This window comes from Mastigoproctus giganteus, chromosome 13 (genome assembly GCF_048544385.1).
Source record: "Mastigoproctus giganteus isolate SK-2022 chromosome 13, ASM4854438v1, whole genome shotgun sequence".
Lineage (NCBI taxonomy): Eukaryota > Metazoa > Arthropoda > Arachnida > Uropygi > Thelyphonidae > Mastigoproctus > Mastigoproctus giganteus.
In genome coordinates this window covers 44,030,092-44,046,839 of record NC_143587.1, presented here as the reverse complement: position 1 = coordinate 44,046,839, position 16,748 = coordinate 44,030,092, and the positions used below count along the sequence as shown (strand labels likewise).

Here is a 16,748-nt window from a genome sequence, read left to right as displayed (position 1 = left end):
TCTGCATTTGCAAATGTATCTTCGGTATTAATTAAGACTTCATGAACTTTTGTTATTTGTAAGAACAAAGCTTTTATAGCTTGTTGTCTGAATGACTATCTTGTGTCTGTACGTCCTTTAAGTGAAATCTTCAAAGTATTCATTAAAATTTCCCAGCAACTAGTGGAACCAGAAAAAATAAATAAATATTCTTTGAGCAATGCCAAAAAAAGTTATCATTTCAGATGTTATTGACGCTGCATGTACACCAGCTAAATTAAGACTGTGTGCCGAACATGGTACAAATGTAACAAATTCTTGTTTTATTATTATTATTAATTATTGCCTGCATGCCATTATATTTTGGAACATTTTCTTCACAAAAAAAAAAATAAATATTCTTTGAGCAATGCCAAAAAAAGTTATCATTTCAGATGTTATTGACGCTGCATGTACACCAGCTAAATTAAGACTATGTGCCGAACATGGTACAAATGTAACAAATTCTTGTTTTATTATTATTATTAATTATTGCCTGCATGCTATTATATTTTGGAACATTTTCTTCACAGTGAAGGCCTTGACACAGTTTCAAAATCCGCCAACATTTCATCTTCAGAAAGTATTTAATATTTTAGTTGCCCTCATTTCCACCCCCCCCCCCCAGCAGATGTTTCCACTGTCACTAGTTCTTCGAATACTGTCCAAAATGTTTGAATCACTTGGATAGGGTACAGAGAAGGGCACCACTAACATTGCAGAATGTTAGTGGTGAAATAACCCCTTTAATTCTTAATTCACACTTTCTAATTGCCTAAAGATCAGAGGTGGGAACAATGCATACAAAGTTAAGTCTCTTGTAATCTGTTCATTATATAGAAATTTTATTCATTTTACAGAAACTATTTTAAATGTAATTACCAAGAGGAATTAAAAAAAAATTGCTATAAAGAAGTTTGTTAAACAGAGATCCAACTGTAATTAAATCAAAATTGAAGCAATTTCAAAATACATAGCTGGTTGAGTGCCCCCTTAAAATTCTGCACCTAGGATTGGGGCCCCCGATTGCTCCACCGTAGTTCAGCATTCAATTTGTAAATTAAATTATTGTTTCAACAATGGGGCTCTCACGAGTCCACTGTAGCTCACCATCACTGCTTGATAATCAGATCAAGTATTACTCCCTCTGATGTCAACTGTGCTGATAAAGTAGACTTAGACAAGACTAGGGTGTGAGGAACTGTTAACAGTCCTATATGTTCTGATGGGATCTGGCATGGATCCTGAAATGTTACTATTGTAACGAATTTAGGAATTAGGTCAAAAGCTTAATTAATAAACTAGCTTTGTATTGACCACAAAAAAGAATGGTTCCCTTTCAAAATTAATCCAGAGCTGTCAGGGTTTCAAAATTGATAATTAAAAAAACAAAGAAAGAAAACAAGTTACTTCAATAATTTATGGTATTTAACATTTGACATCAATTAATGGGATTTTGAGCAATGAACTTTTTATACTCTTCCAAATATTAAAATTTCTTTTTGAATTCTTTCAAGTCTTTGCTTTGGAAAATGTTCTTTTTCTAAATTAAAATTAGTAAAAAGTATAATTTTTAATATATATTGTCTCAGAAAAGGTTATGAAATTTAGGCATAATAGTTATAGGAAATGAAATATACGATAACTTGATCTGCACAGAATTATTAAACAGTTTTTATTAGCCAAAACTGGAAAAACAAGCCTTCTTTAAGTTTAATTAAAAAAAAGCATTGCCATTATAAATTTTATTTACTTTTATTGTTTTCATTATTGTTATGTTGTATATTTTTGCATGTGTGTCTGTGTGTTTATATATATATATTTATTCACTTGTATATATATATTTATTCACTTATATATATATATATATTTATTCATTTTCACTAAATGTTATCTGATGTAGTCACAGATGAGTGTATAGCAGTTTTGCTAACAGAAGGTGAATAGGCACTCTTGTTCTCGGTAAACCCAATAGCCAGAGTGTTGAATAAATAGTTGAAAGAAAGTGAAAGATAGGTGAACAAAGACTATAAACTTGTACTTGGATTTATTAAAATTATGATTGAAATCATAATTTCCCATCTGCACTGCTGGTGGTCTTGGATATTGTAGTTATTGTTGATCAGGAAATGGTTGTATGTTTTAAGACTACAGTAAAGCATCGATAATCTGAACTAATTGGAACTGGGGGTAGTTCAGACTTCTGATATGTTTGGATTTTCGAACTTATCAAAATTATTGTTCTGGAGACTAAAACAAAAAGGTTTAGTAAGTTTAGAAATAAAATCACTAAGTTTTACTTACGTATTTTTATTCAAAACAAAACAAATGGAACTTTCAGCTATGGCACATGTATAGGGCTTAACAAAAATAATTACTTATTTTTTGCTGGACCATTTTCGAATTTCATTTCTTTGCTCTCTCACTCTTTTCAGAAAGTGTTGAGTTGGACAGCATTTAGTTTGTTGCTCATACCTCCATGTGTTGCTCGTTCCTCCATTTGGCGCCCACACCACATGGAGGAACGCCGCCCCTCTGTGTTACCAGGTAGCACTAGGTGGTAGATGACTCTCATCAACTTCTGTTCCTGGTAAAATAATGGAGTCACTGGTTAAAGATGCATTGCAGGATCATTTAGACAAGACTGCAGCAATAATTCAGACACAGCATGGGTTTGTTAAGGGAAAGTCTTGTCTGACAAATTTGATAGGATATTATGATGTGGTTACAAAGGAACTGGATGCAAAAAATAATTTTGATATCATATATTTGGATTTCAGGAAAGCTTTTGACACTGTTGCGCATGGAAGACTATTGTACAAATTGGAGCAGAATGGTATTAAGGGTAAGTTGCTACAATGGATAAAAGGATGGTTAAGTGGGAGAAGACAGGGTGGTAATCAATGGGTGCTGCTCTTCTTGGACTAATGTTATTAGTGTGATCCCACGGGATTCGGTGTTAGGTCCACTGTTGTTTTGTATATTTATCAATGATATTGATGAAGGTATATCAGGCTTAATATCGAAGTTTGCAGATGATACAAAGGTTGGCACGATTGTTAATGACAGTAATGGCAGTATGCTACTGCAACAGGATCTAGATAATTTGGGCAGATGGGCTAAGAAGTGGCAACTGAAGTTTAACCTTGACAAATGCAAAGTACTGCATATGGGTAGAAGTAACCCCAGAGAAACATACCAACTGTGTGGTACTACACTTAAGGTGGTAGAAAATGAAAAGACCTGGGAGTAATTGTGCAGGCAGATATGAAGTTTTCTGAGCAATGCAGACAGGCTGCCAGGGCAGGTCATGGGGTTTTATCAATGATATATAGGAATTTTGCTAGCAGGGAAAAGGAGGTGATTATCCCTCTGTATAAGGCAATGGTCAGGCCACGCCTTCAGTACTGCGTACAGGTCTCGAGGCCTCATTTTAGGAAGGATGTAGATTTACTTGAGCGTGTACAGAGAAGGGCAACAAGATTGGTGAGGGGAATGAAAGGATCCTCTTATCAAGAGAGGCTTAAGTTCTGCAAATTGCAGTGGCTGGAGACTAGGCACCTGCACGGTGATCTAATTGAGGTGTATAAGGCCTTGAATGGGTTCAGCACACTGAATTCTGATGGGATCCTTCCACTTGTTCAGATTACGAACCTAAGGGGGCATAAATTCAAATTAAGAAAGGACAGATGTAGAATAGATGTGCGGAAATTTGCCTTTAGCCAGCGGGTGGTTAATTGCTGGAACAAACTTCCATCTGTCGTTGTGGAAGTTGATAGGTTGAATAAATTTAAGGAGGAACTGGACAGGCATTTGGAGGGAATGGTGTGATATTTTTTTTTTTTTTTTTGGCTGATGCTGCATAAGCTCATACACTTGCTTTCTTGCATCACATGCCACTACTACTACTACCGGTGAAATACCACCACTTTGGCTTGAAGTGGTGGAACCCATGTTTAGTCTCTAGAGCTAAGTTCCAGTCAACCCTTCCCTATCTCTTCTATCATGCAGTATGATTGATGACTTTTGAGGTTATGATGAACATCGTGGCGAGATCGAATATTCCTTACATTTCGAGGGTACAGCTCTAAAACGTTGTTCGCAGGCCGGCCGCTAGTTAGTACACCGGACCGAACCTATTGGTAACTCTCTAGGAGCCTTCTGGATCAGCTATTGTATAATCTTGCTACCTCTACTCTGCCAGATAGTGACTGGAGGGAGTCCGAGTAGTGTGTATGCAGGGAGCATTGTCGAGGCCACGTTATGTCAAGGATCTGGGTATATTCTTACCACTTGTACGCCATATCCAAAAATTTCATTACTTCATACAGCATGCCCCACCGACTTTTTCTTACTATTGAATACACCATGAATTGCCAAACTCATAGAGCAAGCTTATCTGCGAAAAGATCTAAACCTCCCAAGCACTTCCTAATTCATTTCACAAATATATGTGGTCTCAATTCTAATCTCAACAATGTCCATTTCTACTTGCAGTCTGCCAAACCCCATGTACTTTTTCTGACAGAATCTCAGTTATCGGTTGATTCAACTACTGCTCATCTCAGATGCCCAAATTATTCGCTGTATGATTCCTTTCGCCTCAAAGGTGGTACTTGTGCATATGTCCATTCTGATATTCCCTGTCAGAGACTTGGCAATTTGGAATCTCCTCTCTTTGATCTCCTCTGGCTTAAAATCTCTCTACCTCATTGTGTCAAATTCATCTGATGTCTCTACTGTTCTCCCAACTCCACTAACCACTTGTAGCTCTTTGACTTCCTCTCTTTGCAACTTGACTTTCTCCAGTCCAACTTTCCTAACAGTGAGGTAATTTGCCTTGGTGATTTTAATGTTCACAACTCCAGCTGGCTTCCATTTTCTAGTCACACCTACCCAGCAGGTCGAGATGCCGAGGCTTTTGCAATTACTAATGACCTAGCACAGATTGTTCATTTACCTACAAGAATACCGGACAATCCTAATCATACAGCCAATACGCTTGATCTTTTTCTCACAAACAACCCTTCTAAGTACACGGTCGAAGTGACAGGTCCTTCAGGCACTTCAGATCACAACTTGGTGATTGCCTCTTCTCCAATGGAACCTTTATCTCATGGCTATTCCCAACCTCGTGTTGTTTGGCATTACAAGAATGCAAAATGGGATGACATGCGAGACTTGTTTTCTTCTTTTCCTTGGTCGGATTACTGTTTCAAAACTTCTGATGTCAACGTTTGCTCAGATTGTGTCAGTGAAATTATTCTTGCAGGAATGGAATCCTTTATCCCACACTCCACTTTAAAATTTCGTCCTTTATCTAAACCTTGGTTTTCCAATAAATGTGCTAAGGCTGTTCAAGAGAAGAATGTTGCATATCGTAATTGGCTTGTTTCTAATTCTTCAGTTTCATTTTCTGCCTACATCAAAGCTCGCAACAATTGTAAAGCAGTTATTAATCAGTCCAAACTAAATTTTGATCAGGCTAAGAGTAGAAAACTTCCTTCTTGCCCTAATGTTAGCCGAGCATTCTAGTCTCTTGCCAAAGCTATTGACCGCAACTTTTGCCCATCTCTGCTCCCACCTCTGTCCAAACCAGATGGTTTTGTTGTCACTTCAGCCAAGGATAAAGCTGATCTGCTAGCATCCCATTTTTCTTCCAGCTCATGTATTAATGATCTTGGTAAAACACCTCCCACCATTCCCAACACGCTCCATTAAATGCCTTGTGTCAAAAGGATATCAGAAGGATTTTGATGCTAAGAAAGCCCCAGGTCCTGATGGTATTTCTCCACTTGTTCTCAAAACCTGTGCTCCTGAACTTACTCCTGTTCTTTGCTGCCTTTTTTCACTTTCTAATTCCAAAGGTGTTTTTCCTTCTGCTTGGAATTTGTTCATATCCAGCCAGTTCCTAAAAAGGGTGACAAATCCCTCCCATCCAATTATCGTCCCATTGCAATTACGTCTACTCTTTCTAAAGTAATGTAGAAATCAATTAACCGCCAACTTTTAAACTACCTAGAAACCTTTCGTCTGATCAACGATCGCCAGTATGGATTCCGTCAGTGTCAATCCACTGGTGATATTCTGGCTTATGTTACACATTTATAGACTAATTCAATGGAAAGGTTCGGTGAAACACAAGTAGTTGCTCTTGACATCTCAAAGGCTTTTGATCGTGTTTGGCATAAAGGTCTTCTAACCTTGTCCTGCTCAATCAGCTTCAATTTTTCGAAAATTTGCTACCAATTCCTTAAATGCCGATCTTCGGGTAATTCTCCAGTGGGGCAAAGACAACTTAGTTGATTTCAACCCTTCTAAAACTCAATCTTGTCTTATATCTCGCAAAAAGGATTCTTCTGTTCCTATGCTTATCTTTAGTGACACTCCGATTTCTAGGCAAAATGATATATCTCTTTTGGGGATTACCCTGACTTCTAATCTCTCTTGGCACAAGCACATTACAAATATTGCTTCCTCTGCATCTAAAAAACTTGGTTTTCTCTTTCGCTCTCGGCATTACTTTTCTTCCAAACAGCTGTTCACTCTGTATAAATCACAAATCCTCCCTGCCATGGAATATTGTTCCCACATCTGGGGTGGTTCCCCCCAAAGCCTCTCTCAGGCTTCTTGATTCCATTCAGAAGAGGGCAGTTAGGTTAATTAATGATTCATCTCTAACAAAGTCTCTCCACTCGCTTTCTCATAGACGTACTGTTTCTGCTGCATACCTCTTCTACAGACATTTCCATGGGCACTTCTTCTCAATTGGCTTATATCATTCCTGCTCTATCTTTCAAAACAGTCCGATCACGTGCCGCCAACATCCATTTACTGTTCAACTTCAAACCCATAGAACCAACTTTTCATCTTACTCCTCTTTCATCTTATTCAACTGCCGTTTTCTGGAACAACCTTCCTTCATACGTATTTCCTGAAAATTACAGTCTACAGAAGTTCAAGTCCAATGTCAACAATTATCTTCTTTCGTCTTCTCAACCTCCAACCCAAGCACGGTACTAAGTACCATAGGTTCTAATACCTCTCGTGTTTGGGGTTTACATGAAAAAAAAAAAAAAAAATTCATTATTATATACTGTGGTAGTTCATATATACAACCTATAATGGTTCAGTAGTTGCCTGTTCATTTACCTTTATATTGAATTACAAATATAAACTGAGGTTTCAATTTACTTGGTCCTATGTACAGGCAACTGTGGCATCACAATGTTGCTTAGTGTATGTTACTAGTTAAGTATTAAGTAATGAGATAGGTAGTTATATAGTTTTGTTTTTTATGTTGGCGCTTTATTGTATATTTTCCCTCAATACTATTGTGCCAACGAAAATATAGTATTTTCGTTCATTACTTAGTCTACTCAATCATGTGTAGTGATGTTAAGTGTTCTTTTTTTTTTTTTGTTTTGCTCTTTTTAAACTAGATTGATTATCTCCAGCTGACTAGTTACTGTTATATATGCATAAGTGCTTATCATAAAATTTAATACAATTAGGTTAATATTACTAATATGTAATGTAATTAACTAAAATTACATTCGTTATGTTAGTAAATTGAATTAATAAATTAACATAAATTATACATAACATAGGTGCCACAGTTTCATGTATGTAGTACAGATAACCCTCATATAACAGAGTAGTTTGGTTCCTACAAAATCTTGTATAATGCGAAACCATGTTATACGAGACTAAGAATCGGTACAAAAAAGGGGGGTTATGTTCCAAAAGCTAAGAAAAATACACCATTTTTTTTATAATTATCGGAAACTTAATTTTTATAGTAGTAATTACTTAATATTTTTACTTTATTTTTATAATAGTAGTAACTTAAATAGTAATAACGACAAACGTCTTACTTTACCAACTGTGATACTTATATGTGAGATAATGTATGTTCATTTAACTTTCTTCCTCTTCATCGCTGCTAAGCACAATCTCTTCTGCAGCAGCTAGATTTTGGGTAATAGTAATAGAGTCATGTGATGTAGGAAAGAAAGCATATGATCTTATGCAGCGTCAGCCAAAAAAAATAAATAATAAATAAAAATCATACAACCATTCTCTCTAAAAGTTTGTCCAGTTCCTCCTTGAATTTATTTAAGCTATCAACTTCCACAACAATGTATGGAAGTTTGTTCCAGCAATTAGCCACTCGCTGGCTAAAGGCAAATTTCTGCGCATCTATTCTACAACTGGCTTTCCTCGATTTGAATTTATGCCCCCTTAGCTTCGTAATCTGAGCAAGTGGAAGAATCCCATCAGAATTCAACATGCTCAACCCATTCAAGGTCTTATACACCTCAATAAGATCACCTCACAGGTGCCTAGTTTCCGGCCGCTGCAATTTTCATAATTTAAGCCTTGGTAAGAAGATCCCTTCATACCCCTCACCAATCTTGTTACCCTTCTCTGTACAAGTTCAAGCAAATCTACATTCTTCCTAAAATGAGGCTTCCAGATCTGTACGCAGTACTCAAAGCATGGCCTGACCATTGCCTTATACAAAGGAATAATCACTTCCTTTTCCTGCTAGCAAAATTCCTGTATATCATTGACAGAACTCCATGTCCTGCTCTTGCAGCCTGTCTGCATTGCTCAGAAAACTTCATATCTGACTGCACAATTACTCCCAGGTCTTTATCATTTTCTACCACCCTAAGTGTAGTACCACACAGTTGGTACTTTTCTCTGGGGTTACTTCTAACCATATGCAATACTTTGCATTTGTTAATGTTAAACTTCAGTTGCCACTTCTCAGCCCTTCTCCCAAATTTTCTAAATCCTGTTGCAATACCTTCTGCTCTCTTTAAAAGTTATAAACTGCACCCTTTGAAGTCACAATTTTTTATGATCTCGAACAAGCACAGGTTCAATAGCACAGAACTTAAAGGATACGTGAAACCCCTTGAATGATACATGAAAATTGGAAGAATATTTTCCAATTAGCAAAATAAATTTATGCTTACATACATAGCTTAATTAATACGTACTGTAATATGTACATACTAATTGATATTTCTGTTCATTAACTTTTTTTTTTTTTTGGTTGTAAAATTTAAAACAGTAAAAATGATAAGCAATTAATAACAAAAAACAAGGCGCACACACATTTCAACAAACATGATATGCACAAGTGAGATACGGAATAATGAGTTTCTGAACATTTATTTATGTTTTTTATATGATTTAATATTTCATGGAAGGGGAAACACATTTCACCATAATAATGTGAAAACCCACAGAATTCCAGCTATGGAATTTTGTGGGTTTCTTCAATCTTCTTTCACAAATGCAAGAAGATTGAGTTTACTTCCTGTTTTAACAGAAAAGCCCAATAAACCCGAAAGTGCAAATTGTTTTTATTGTTTTATGGTAGTGACCTCCAGAAGTGTGCTTTAGAAAATACCATGAAGGCAATAACAACTAGCGAGTCAACAGTGGGATTCACAAAAACGAAAGGAAATGTTGAAAATTACATCTAACATAATGGCAGGGTTTTCCCAGCACAAAAGCTCAAAAATACTGTGTTATGTGAGATTTCCTGCAATTCTTAAACCTTGTTATTTTAAGTACTGCGTTGTGCAAGGATTGCTGCAATTCTCAAACTATGTTACAGCAAAACTGTGTTGTAGATGTACCATGTTATATGGGGGTTGCCTGTACCAAATAAATTTAAAGTTGAGTTTATATTTGTACTTCAAAATAATGGTAAATTTACAGGCAACATTATAGATTATATATGGACTCTTCTTCTATATATTAGTGAAATGGCACGGCACCCTCAAGAGACACCATTTCCCATATATCACCCAGTTATCTGTAATTATAATTATTACAATTAATATATAAGATAAAATAATTTTTGCAGTTAACCTTAATGACCAATAACCTTCCTGATCAACATAACCACAATGTCTAGTGTCATGTAGATGGAAAATTACACTTTCAGATTATAGTCTTAGTTTGTGTATATTTCACTTTCCTTCAACTGTGATATGAAGAAAATGATCAGATTTTGGCCATGATTGTCAATTTTGTAATGTTAAAACTTTAAAGTTAGTCTGAATATGATTATAAGAGTAGAAAATAAATTTGTTCAATTGCTGGATGGATAGTTGCAGAACAGATGCATGGAAGTTTGCCTTCAGCCAACAGGTAGTTGAGGGCTGTAACAAGCTTCAGTTGTTGTTGTGGCAGTGGTTAGTTTGTATAAATTCAAGGAAGAAGTAGACAAACTATTGGAGGGGATGGATAGGAGAAATGTTTTTTTTTTTTTGGCTGATGCTGTGTATAAACTAATACTAAAAACTTGAAGATACCTGTCACTTGGATAGAGGGTATCTTCAATTAAAAAATCTGCATATGGTTCAGATTTGTATCGTGTACCCTATTTACGCAATAATGTTTTAGTTTTGTAAAGATTTGTGGACACCCTGAACATTTTATATTCCCATATATTTAATAAAAACGCTATGTCATCCTTAATGTTTCTTTCATAATTGCTTTAGTGACAGTGATATCCGGCCTTTTTAGTTATGGACAATGGGCCTGGAGTTTCAAGCAATAGTTACCAAGCAATTATCTAGGTTTTTCCTTACTAGATTATTTTCATAAACCCTCCTCTTTTTCATAACATTACTGCTGATGGCTTGCAACATCACTGCTATCCTCACTAGCAACATGCTGCTCTGATCGCATGGTCACTGGTTGGCACCACTCCTGCCTCCATGTGGTTGGATTGGAAACCTGGGTGGAAAAAGCTACTTTCCTCTAGGGCTAAAAGGAGCAAACATGAAATTTGATAATCACCCTCCAATTGAGCCTTGACGCTCATCATGTCTAAATTGAATGACACTGACCATGACACATCACAGTTGAAAAGACTGTGTACTTACACAGAGCAACAGAAATGCCCATCTTTCCCTATCTTCCACTCCTTGTCAAACACATGCACGAGTGCGCTTTCCCTATTTCTCACACAGAAATGCTTGGAAAGCTCGAAAGGAAAAACAACTTAGATCTGAAGATTTACTAAGCGAAAGTGTGAGTTGTATGCAATCACATACTCTGCTGAAACTCTCAACTTTTGGTGGTATGCCTTTGCAAGTTACCCCACATGCAACAGCGATTGAGATAGTTAAAGCCAACTATCTCAATCGCTGCATAACCTACATTCCTAACCCCCATCAGATGTTATAAGTGTCAAATATTTGGGCATTCTCAAACCAACTGTTGAGAGAATTCAATGTACCCAAATTGTGGGTCAATCTCCTAAGGAACAGCACATGATAGATTGTGCCAACAATGCACAAATTACAGTATTGTCAACTGTATCCCAATCTTCATGAGAAAAAAAAAAAAAAACTAAAACAGCAATCCCAATGCAGAAGATTCAGCTAAATTTAATGAATTTGGATACAGATAACAACACCAACCCAGAGGAGCCAATTTTAGATCTGTACATGGAAGTGACATGGACATAGGTCATCTTCCTGAAAAAAGAAAGAATAAAATTGAAGAGAAAAACAGACTGTACCTAAAAAAAAAACAGATAATAGATCATATCATACTGTGCAGTTGTAGAGACCTATGTAGCAATATTGATGACCTTAATCAAGCAGTATAGTCTGGTAAGCATATGTTTACAAGAAACTAATCCACCTCCACAAGTAAATTCAAAAATCAAAAACTATACTGTATATCAATATAATAAAAATAACAATAATATTGTGTGGAGGTGTGGCCATTCTTGTAAACTCAAGATTCCCTACTAAACATATTCCACTACACGTCTCCTTAGGAGTCCAAGTTTTCAGATGATACGAAGGTCAGTAGGGTTGTTAATGACACTAATGACAGTACGCTGCTTCAATATGATCTGGAAAAGTTGAGCAAATGGGCTGAGAGGTGGCAACTGAAGTTTAACATTATTAAATGTAAAGTACTGCATATGGAAAGCAGTAACCCTAGAGTAACATATCAACACTGACAGCAGTAGGGATTGAAAAGAACCTGGGGGTAATTGTGCAGGCAGATATGAAGTTTTCTGAGCAGTGCAGACCGTCTGAAAGAGTAGCTCATGGTGTCTTGTCAATGATATACAGGAATTTTTCTAGCAAGGATAAAGAGGTGATTATCCCCTTGTATAAGGCAACGGTCAGGCCATTGCCTTATACAAGGGGATAATCACCTTGAGTACTGTATACAGGTCTGGAGGCCTCATTTTAAGGTGGATATAGAGCTTTTGGAACGAGTACAGAGAAGGGCAACAAGATTAGTTGCAATGGAACAAAGGGTTGCTCTTTCAAAGAAAGGCTTAAGTTTTGCAAATTAGTGTCTAGAGACTAGGCACCTGCAAGGTTATTTATTTGGTTTTTAGGAGGATTAGCAACTAAGGCCATATTGCTCTGGGGATATGCGGTGGCCATTTTCTGACCTTTCCACATCCTCCGTATTTGGTGGTCACAGGCTCGAACCTCAGTCTAATCAAGAAGCGTGTGCTATGCACTGCTGCTCCTGCCCACCTGCGAGGTAATCTGATTGAGATGTATAAAGCCATGAATGGTTTGAGCATGCTCAATGCTGACAGTATTCTTCCTCCTGCTCAGAATAATAGCCTGAGAGGGCATAAATTCAAATTGAGGAAAGGCAGTTGTAAAATAGATGTACAGAAGTTTGTCTTTATCCAGTGGGTGGTTGATTGCTGGAACAAACTTCCATCTGTCGTTGTAGAAGTTGATATCTTAAATAGACTCAAGGGAACTAGACAAAAATTTGGAGCAAGTGAATGGATGAAATTAGATTTTTTTTTTTTTTTTTGGCTGGTGCTAAATAAGCTTGCTTTCTTGCATCATGTGCCTTTTCGAATGCACTGCTAAGGTAGTTTGTGAGGGGTCTACCAGTGATATTGAGGAATTTTTGCCAGCAGGGACAGAAAGAGAGAGGTGATTATCCTATTGTTTAAGGCAATGGTTATACAACCAGATTAGTCAGGAACACAAAAGAGTGCTCTCTCTCTCTCACCAAGAATGGGTGTCTCCATGGGCAGGAGCAGCAATGCGTAGCACTCACTTCTTGATTAGACCGGGGTTCGAACCCGTAACCACCAAATACGGAGAATGTGGAAAGGTCAGGGAATGGCCACACCACATATCCCCGGAGCAATATGGCCTTAGTTGCTAATGCTCCTAAAAACCAAAATAACAACATAACAACATCACCAAGAATGACTTCAGTTCTGCAAATTGTGAACTTGAAAACTAAGCACCTGTGAGGGGACCTCATTTGAAGTGTTTAAAGCTTTAAATGGATTGAGTGAACTGAAAGCTGATGGCATCCTTACTCTTTTTCAGGTGATAATTATACACACATACATCAGAACATAAATTTAAGTTGGAAAAAGATGATTGCAAGACGATGTGCAAAAATTTACATTTAGCCAGAGAATAATTAATTGTTGGAACAAACTACTTGTTTATAATGCATTACTGTTTCAAATTTTTTCTTGCGATTTCTTTCAGACAATTGGATGCTCATGTTGTACACACTTTCTTATAATGCATGTAGTCATAAGTTACGGTGAATATAGCTGACCGGGCTAGCCGAGTGGGTAAAGTACCTGCCCGGCAACCCAAAGGTCACGGGTTCGATTCCCGCCTCGGGCTTGGATCAAAGTACTGCAAAAACCTTGGGAGGTGCAATATGGCCACAGAAGCCGATGCGCCAACAACTACCAAATCAAAAAAAAATCTAACGGTGAATATAATGATATTTGTGGGTTATGACAATTGTATGTTGTGGTAATTACTATACCATACAATTATAATTATATGGTACAGTAATTTTTCACTTGTTGCATTGGTAAATGCTACAAATGTAAAGCAAATGTACAAGTTTAATGGTATGATTTGTTTGCATGGGTTTTTGTCAGATCTGCAGTGGACTGATTATTCCTTGAGTATATAAACAAGTCTGTTTATAAACATCAAACAGATGAATCTTGGTTTTAGCTACAATGACACCCTTTATGTCAGAATTGAATATATTGGATATATGAATTGAATATATGACAGCCTTCACTCTAGGATATATCAGATGTACCTACCTGGAAGTTGTATGTAATAGAAATTGTACATACACAAAGTATAGGCAAAATTATGATCAGAACATGGGGAAATATGGAATGATTATTCTTGTTAAGGGTGTTCAGATTCTTTTGTGCATACCACAGGAGAATCCGAATCTTCATAAAAGAATCTGAGGGTCTGGTTGCACACTAGATAACCATTCAGTGTCATTTTCTGTGCTATGAGCACAGTATAATTTTGATGAGATTATAGTATTAACCTAAAAAAAAGCTGCTGTAACTGGTGTTTTTGTTAATAATGTTTTTGTTAAAGTTAAATGTAACTTAATTTATTTTTGGTGTGTTTTTTTTTTTTTTTCCATGTTATAATTTTTAACATTGGATATAATTAACATTTCAGTTTGTTATTTTTAGCTGTCCTTATGAATTTTAAACAAGTCACAAATGATAATATATCGACTGTTTCATCTCTGGTGAGTGATAATTTAAAATTGTTTGTTTTATAAAATTTATTTATCTACATACTACTCTCTCAAACATATTTGGACATATTGCTGGTGCCCAAATACCTTTGAGTAATGCATGGGCCTACCTTTTAATAACCCTTAATGACTGCATTGATCCTTTGAGAAATACCCGTGACTAGTTTGTGATAGTAGCTAGCTTGAATTCAGTTGTTATTTCAGTTCAATCAGTGTACAATTTGGAAGCTCAGTCTGTTGTAGAGGAGCATCCATTTACAAATATTACTGACATGACAGCTGGCAGCTACATCAGTTATGAAACTTGATAAGCCCATTTTTTCATGACTCTTACTGCTTTGCTACTTCATATCTCTGTTTCCAGCATTCTTTAGTACCTGTTATTTATTTGTATATGTTGAGCTCACATCATTCACTACCTTTGGAGGTGCCTGAATAGTTCTGAGAAGATATTGGATAATGATGAAGCTTTATCATGTGATTTCTTTTATAAATTTAAAAAGTGCTGGTATATTTCATCATCATTATCCAAATCTGTTATACCCAGTGCATATATATAGGTCAGTTTAGTAGTACAATTGGTCCTTCTAGACTATCAACCTTCCATTCTTTCTTACTGTTAGCTTTTTGCATTAAAAGAAAGAGTAAGTCCTCTTTCTTTTAATGCTCACTTGACATCACTGATCTACCCTGCTCTTGGTCTCTCTCTCTCTCTCTATTCTTATAATTCATTTTTGTTTCAATTACATGTTTAGCTAACCTTCCTTTCTACATGCCCATACCACCTTAAGTTTGCTAGGCTTAGAAACTGGGTTATAATTACAGTGTACCTCTGCTTTACGATATTAATCTATTCCAGAGACACCATTATATCATGAAAATATCATAATGTGAACCCAATAACACTTTTTTGGTAATTCGTTCTAAGACCTCGGAAGTTGAAAATTTCACTATATAACTAAGCTATTTTTCTCTCTAAAAAAGGTGATTTATCAGTTTACAGTTGTGCATACACGAATTCAATACAGTAAATTTATGTCAAATGAGCACAACACAAAAAATCACTTTAACTAAAGATATGTTGGACAGACAACTTGTGTAATTGAGACCTGCTAAAGACATACCAGTAACTAGAAAAAAATCCTGTTCCCACAATCAGATCAAAGATCGAAAAAGAATTAAAAAGATTACGCTCCAAAGGAAACATTACAAGCAATTTACACACAGACCCTTATACCATACAACCAGTTTGCCCTACATTTTTGGTGTAATAAAGTTACATAAACCAACAAACCATTAAGGCCCAGTTAGTTTCAAAAATACTTCAACAGCAAGCTTGGCAAAATTTGTAGTTGACTTACTTTAAACCTTTAATGAATTACTCCAAGTATCACAAAGAATACGGAACACCTATTTTTGTCAGTCAACAATATAAAATTAGAGCCCAATGGCAAATTATATTCCTTTGATACAAAATCACTCTATACAAGTGTACATCCTCAAAAGGCAGTGAAGGCTACTCAGGATTTATTATGCAATGATTCCACATTTAAAAAAAACAGAACAAAATTAGAAATCACTGACATAACAACCTCAGGGCTCAGTGTTGGGTCCATTATTGTTTTCTGTATTTATAAATGATATTGATGATGGTATATCAAGCTTAATGTCGAAGTTTGCAGACGATACAAAGGTAGCCAGGGTTGTCAAGGACACTACTGACACTATGCTGCTGCAACAGGATCTGGAAAGGTTGAGCAGATGGGCTGAGAGGTGGCAAATGAAGTTTAACATTGACAAATGTAAAGTACTACACATGGGAAACAGCAACCCCAGAGCAACGTATCAACTCTGTGGTACTACACTGACAGTCGTAGAGAATGAAAGGGAACTGGGGGTGATTGTGCAGGCAGATGTGAAGTTCTCTGAGCAGTGCAGATGGGCTGCAAGAGTAGCTCATGGTGTATTGTCAATGATATATAGGAATTTTTCTAGCAGAGATAAGGAGGTGATTATTCCCTTGTATAAGGCAATGGTAAGGCCACACCTAGAGTACTGTATACAGGTCTGGAGGCCTCATTTCAAGAAGGATGTAGAGCTGCTGGAACGAGTACAGAGAAGGCAACAAGATTAGTGAATGG

General features: G+C 36.5%; 1 protein-coding gene across 4 annotated transcripts in view; it reads left to right on the top strand.

Moving 5' to 3' along the window:
- LOC150075997 (FERM, ARHGEF and pleckstrin domain-containing protein 2-like) overlaps window positions 1-16,748 on the top strand; it is a 582,027-nt gene that overhangs the window by 420,681 nt on the left and 144,598 nt on the right. For all 4 annotated transcript variants that reach the window (XM_090387911.1, XM_090387910.1, XM_090387913.1 and 1 more), the window contains one exon: window positions 14,540-14,598. In XM_090387911.1, the coding sequence (XP_090244037.1) occupies window positions 14,540-14,598 (59 nt within the window). The remainder of the gene's footprint in view (window positions 1-14,539; window positions 14,599-16,748) is intronic.